Source organism: Microcaecilia unicolor, chromosome 13 (genome assembly GCF_901765095.1).
Source record: "Microcaecilia unicolor chromosome 13, aMicUni1.1, whole genome shotgun sequence".
Lineage (NCBI taxonomy): Eukaryota > Metazoa > Chordata > Amphibia > Gymnophiona > Siphonopidae > Microcaecilia > Microcaecilia unicolor.
The window spans coordinates 63,388,409-63,394,408 of NC_044043.1; the positions used below are offsets into that span (position 1 = coordinate 63,388,409).

Consider the following 6,000-nt stretch of genomic DNA (forward strand, 5'->3'; position numbering starts at 1 on the left):
GAATTTTTTGGTTCAGTCTTTACCAAAGAGAATATTAGTCTGTAACCCAAGGAATGCAGGACAGCCAGTACAACAGGAATTTTCAAGAACAGCTGCAAAATGGAAAACTACAAAAAAAACCGGAAAACTACAAAAAAACAGTGATGCTGACATCAATACGGGGCAAACAAGTGGACGGTATTGCTAAAAATAGTATTACTGAATATATGGCTTAACAGGAAAGAGCCAAAATGGTTATAGCAAAGGAAAGTCATACCTTAATTTTTTTCCCCTTCATGTGGGAAAACTAAAAGTTAATTACATATATAACAAAAGAAATGAAAATAAGCAATTAGAATTCTTTAAAGATGTAAACAAACACATGGCATTTCTTTGAATATGTAAATAAACACAAGGCAAGAGCGATGAATTCAGTGTAACAATTTTCAGAAGGCATTTTATAAAATTCTTTACTCAGACAATGAGACAGCAGGCTATTTCATCTTTCAATTGCACTCCCTAAAAGGCTTTGCTTAGTACAAGACTATTTGTACTTCAGGAAACAGGTGAAAGCTTGGCTCTTCAACCAGGCCCTTAACGGAAGAAGTAAATGACACCAGCTGCACATATATATATATACATCTATGGATGTTGTTTCGTTATATACGAAAATACCACACGAGAATGCCTTAAAGATGATTAATACACAATTGAATCAAATGGAATTATCGACAGGGAAAAACAGACATACTTAACAAAATGGCTGACAATAACAATGAACTATTTTCAATTTGAGGATCGATATTACATACAAACTCATGGAATAGCCATGGGGGCAACAGTTGCACCCACAATCGCATGCCTGTATATGGCAGAATTTGAAGATCAATTCATACGGGGTTGCAGATTTGGCCCTTGAATTTAAATCTGGAAAAGATTTATAGATGATGTTTTCCTAGCATGGACGGGGAATTCAGAACAACTTAAGGAATTCCTAAACTACATCAACAATTGTGATCAATTTATCAAATCTGAAACAACATTGGGAGGAAAAATCCATTACCTTTTTAGACATCACTATCACACACAACACTAATGGTTTTAACACAACAGTATTTCGTAAACCGACAGACACCAACACATTGTTACACTTTAGGAGCTTTCATCCACACACATCCAAAACCGGCATTCCGATGGGGCAATTTTTACACATTAGAAAGCTATGCAGTACAGAAACAGATTTTAAAACAGAAGCAGAGGGAGGCCATGTCCAGACGCTTTAAACAAAGAGGATACCCAATTAAAACTATTAGTAAAGCATATAAAAGAGCAGCAAGCACGCACCAGCAGTGGTTATTACAACCTGCAAGAAGAGAAAGAAATCGAGACAAATTTACTTGTCTTGCCCCATTCGGCCCAAACGGGGCAAATAAAAATCATCATCAGAAAACACTGGCCTATGTTTTCTCTGCTCAGTTTTACTGAAAATCCATTATTCGCTTTTACAAGATCTAAAAACATGGGGGAGATGCTAAAACAACGGATGGACAGAACTTCACACCCTATAAAGCCCGGAGAAGCAGGACACAAACCGTGCTCTAGATGTGTACACTGTAAATACATATGGAAAACAACATCAGTAATTAATCCAAAAACAGGTAAACCATATTAGATTCTAACAAAAACGGACTGTAATTCATCACATTTAGTTTATGGGATTATATGCCCATGTAAAAAAATGGTATGTAGGGTACACAACCAGGAAAATAAAACAAAGAATTGCCGAGCACATCAGTACCTCCGAATAAAAAAGAAAGATGCCCCATTGGTTGATCACTGGGAGAAGAAGTAACATGGTCTTGACACATAAAATCAACACATGGAAAGGATGGGGCTAAAATACTTAAATGAAAAGAGCAGAGATTAATCTTCCAATGGAACACCGTGACACCTCACAGATTGAATCATGAGGTTGAATGGTTGATTGAATAGCAGGAAATGACGTCAAGATGATGGACTACAAAAGCATTGCGCATGGGTGAGCGTTTTTTCAAAAGATAGAAGTCTTAAACAGGAATGATGTTCCACAACAGGTACTCCACGCACATAATATGACAAATTTATGTTGTAATTTGTTCAGTAAGAGGAATACAAAAAAGTATATTACATGTGAAATGATAAGGTGCGAAATAGAAAGCCAACGATATTAACACTGAGTTTATGTTTTAAAGGTAAATAGTTCTCCTGAAGACGCTAACACCGAGCGAAACACAGCTTGTGTTGGGAACTAAGCTAAGGGAACTGAGTTAAGTTAAAATGAAGAAAGGAGAAGTGCATGAGCACAAGTCACGGACACAAAATTAAAGCCATTTGCAACTCCGTGGTGAGAAACGCATCACAACTCAAGCGATAGAAGACCCGCCCTGAGATAAGTAAACTGTTTAGTATACGGGAATAATCATAATTCACAATTTGAGATATGTGAACGTATGAGAATTATAATTTCGCTATGGAGGTAGGCAGGGCGGTGGTGCAGTGATGTGTAATGTAGCATATCTCTATTAGACAAGCCACACGGAGGAATATGCAAAACTGAGCACCAATATCACAATTAAGACACATTAGATACTTCACAGCAATAAGAAAAATGTATAAAAAAAAAATATAACATTTAATGCCAAGAAGTGCAGAATGATGCATTTGGGGTGTAGAAACCCAAAAGAGATACCGAATAGGAGGGAAAAGAGATTAGTAAAAACTCTGGAATTCGTTGCCAGAGAATGTGGTAAAGGCAGTTAGCTTAGCGGAGTTTACAAAAGGTTTGGACGGCTTCCTAAAGAAAAAGTCCATAGACCATTATTAAATGGGGAAAATACACTATTTCTGGGATAAGCAGTATAGAATGTTTTGTACTTTTTTGGGATCTTGCCAGGTATTTGTGACCTGGATTGGCCACTGTTGAAAACAGGATGCTGGGCTTGGTGGACCTTTGGTCTTTCCCAGTATGGCAATACTTATGCACTTATGACTCAGGAGAGAGACCTTGGGTGTTGGTGTCGGAGGATATGAAGGTGAAGAAACAATGTGACAAGGCGATGGCCGTGGCCAGAAGATGCTTGGCTGCATAGAGAGGGGTATAACCAGCAGAAGAAAGGAGGTGTTGATGCCCCTCTACAAGTCGTTGGTGAAGCCCCACTTGCAGAATTGTGTTCAGTTTTGGAGGCCGTATCTTGCTAAAGATGTAAAAAGACTGGAAGCGGTGCAAAGAAAAGCTACGAAAATGGTATGGGATTTGCGTTGCAAACCGTACGAGGAGAGACTTGCTGACCTGAACATGTATACCTTGGAGGAAAGGAGAAACAGGGGTGACATGATACAGACGTTCAAATATTTTAAAGGTATTAATCCGCAAACAAAACTTTTCCGGAGATGGGAAGGTAGTAGAACTCGAGGACATGAATTGAGGTTGAAGGGGGGCAGACTGAGGAGTAATGTCAGGAAATATTTTTTCACAGAAAGGGTGGTAGATATGTGGAATGCCCTCCCGCGGGAGGTGGTGGAGATGAAAATGGTAATGGAATTCAAACATGCGTGAGATAAACACAAAGGAATCCTGCTTAGAAGGAATATATCTACGGAATCTTAGCAGAGATTGGGTGGCAACGCCGGTATTTGGAGAGTAAAACCAGTGCAGGGCGGTCTTCTATGGTCTGTGTCCTGATTGTGACTGAATAAATATGGATGGGCTGGAGTGTAAACTTTAAGGGGCTTCGATGTTAGCTTCAGATCTTTTAGTACAGGAACAGTGCTGGGCAGACTTTTACGGTCTGTGCCCTGAGAAAGCCAGTGACAAATCAAACTCGGGTATACATATAAAGTATTACATACCATGTAAAATGAGTTTATCTTGTTGGGCAGACTGGATGGACCGCTCAGGTCTTTATCTGCCGTCATTTACTATGTTACTATGTAATGATCTAGAAAAAGGGTGACATGGCCAAGGTGATTAAATCTGCAGATACCACAGAGCTATTCAATTAAGTTAAATATGAAGTGACTGTGAGAAGTAGGCATCTAAATTGCTGATGCATCTCTTTGCATTTGTTCACATTTTTTAAATTTCAAACAGTACAACAAAAAACAATCTTAATTATGGGTAAACAATGCTGAGTTCCATTATTAGGTGCTAACACTCAAGGAAAGGACATTGAAGCCAAGTTCAACCTTCAGCTTGACATCTTCCCTACCCCCCAAGTTCCCACCAGACATAAAATAGCTTCAAGGAGTATTCCATGGTCCTAATACTAATTGGTAATGGATACATATAACAAACATTTAAGATTTAGATTGTAAGCTCTTCTGAGCAGGGACTGTCTTCTTCATGTTCAATTGTAAAGCACTGTGTATGACTGGTAGCGCTTTAGAAGTGATTTATAGTACTAGTAAAGATTTATTATACTGTAGAATCTGTTAGAAAACACAGTGAACTCTAGCAGTATAATTGGGTTCAAGAGAACATGTCCATTCATATTTATCAGCCAGAACACAGAGATCACAACAGTGAATGAATCTTATTTGGATCTGCTGGGTATTTCACGAGGTTTATTATGTTAGTCAGTCTCACCATGCTGGGCTCTATGGCACTTATATTAGTTTTTGTCTCTTTTTAGCTATTTACCAACCTGAGAAAATTAATAAAATTTGTGGAAACATGTACACTCAACAATGAACTGTTATACAAGTCATATTATTCATTAAAAAAGTTACCCTCCAGGAAGACTGCGCCTTCTTGGATATACGCTGCTAGCTGTTCAAATATGCCATTGATTTTCTTCTTGGCCGTAACAAAATGTTTCAGCGGAGAAGCATTCACTTCCGCCATTAGCCTTTTATCTTTCTTTACAGCCACTGCACTGTTAGAACGACTGAACAGCAAAGACATCGCGCTGTGTTAAAAAAAAAAAAAAAAGAAAGAAAGAAAAAGAAATATTATCCGGCCCACAGACATTAATTACTCCAACAAGCACTAGAAAGTGTAAGAAAAATAAAAGCAGTATATAATAAATAAGGTTAGTAAGGTTGTTCTGACGACTTTAAGTTGGAAATGTATGCAAATTCAACCATATTTCTTTTTAAATGCAAGCTTCACAAAAACTCATATAGTATTAATAGCACACACCACTGTTTGCTCGATACCGAAACACACGCCCAGTATCCTTCTTCACATGCGACCGGCTAGCTCTCCCCTCCCCTTCGCAGTCCGACAGCTCTCCCTGCACACTCCCTTACCCTATCTGCGGACCAGCAGCTCCCCTTCTTTCTCACTCCCCAGTCTCCGCCCCCCACCCCACGTCCTACCTTCAAACATGTCTTCGAGGTCGACTGCGAGTGCGACCAAGGAAGTTTGATGACCGACCCCACTCCCCGCCGCAGCTTTCCCCTGACGTCCCACCCACCACCCCTCAATGCAACTTCCTGTTTCCGGGGACTCGGCAGAGGGCAGGTCGCCGCCGCCGAAGGGCAGGTGCTAGGGGTTTGGGTTACACAGAATGTTGCCAGTTCCGTGGTTTTCTAGCTCATTTGTGCTGCATTTGAAAGTTGGTTGCAGGAAACTTTGAGCAGTTTTGGGCTACTTTCCCGCAGTGTGTACGGTATTCGCCTTTCAAGGAGTGCTCCTCTGGCTGGCTCTGTGCATTTCAAGCCTCATTCTGGGGCTCCAATAGCTTCTCCCGTTGTATTCCAAACCTCATTCTGGTTCTGGTGCTTTTCTGCACGTTTGAGAGTTTCGGTTTTGACCCCCACCTGAGCAGCACGTATTTACACCTGAGCAAGGTTGTTAAGTTCTGACTCAATTTCAGTATGTCTGACAAATCTTTGAAATATATTTATGATAAAATACAAATTTTATTAACAATGTATGTTTTTCATTGTGCAGTATGGTGTATATTTATCATATTTTTAGTGTTTGGTCTTTGTAAATGGTTGTAGGCCATATGATTTTAATGTATTCATTGTAGCCAA

At 39.6% G+C, this 6,000-nt stretch overlaps 1 protein-coding gene across 4 annotated transcripts in view; it reads right to left on the bottom strand.

Annotated features, from left to right (window-relative positions):
• MFN2 (mitofusin 2) overlaps nt 1-5,442 on the bottom strand; it is a 50,527-nt gene extending 45,085 nt beyond the window's left edge. For 2 of the 4 annotated variants that reach the window (XM_030222285.1, XM_030222282.1), the window contains exons 1-2: nt 5,338-5,442; nt 4,747-4,925 (exon numbers count right to left, since the gene is read on the bottom strand). In XM_030222285.1, coding sequence (XP_030078145.1) covers nt 4,747-4,921 — 175 coding nt within the window. In that variant the 5' untranslated portion in view covers nt 4,922-4,925; nt 5,338-5,442. The other 2 variants (XM_030222284.1, XM_030222283.1) reach the window with 2 other exon arrangements.
• Between the last annotated feature and the right edge of the window lie 558 nt (nt 5,443-6,000).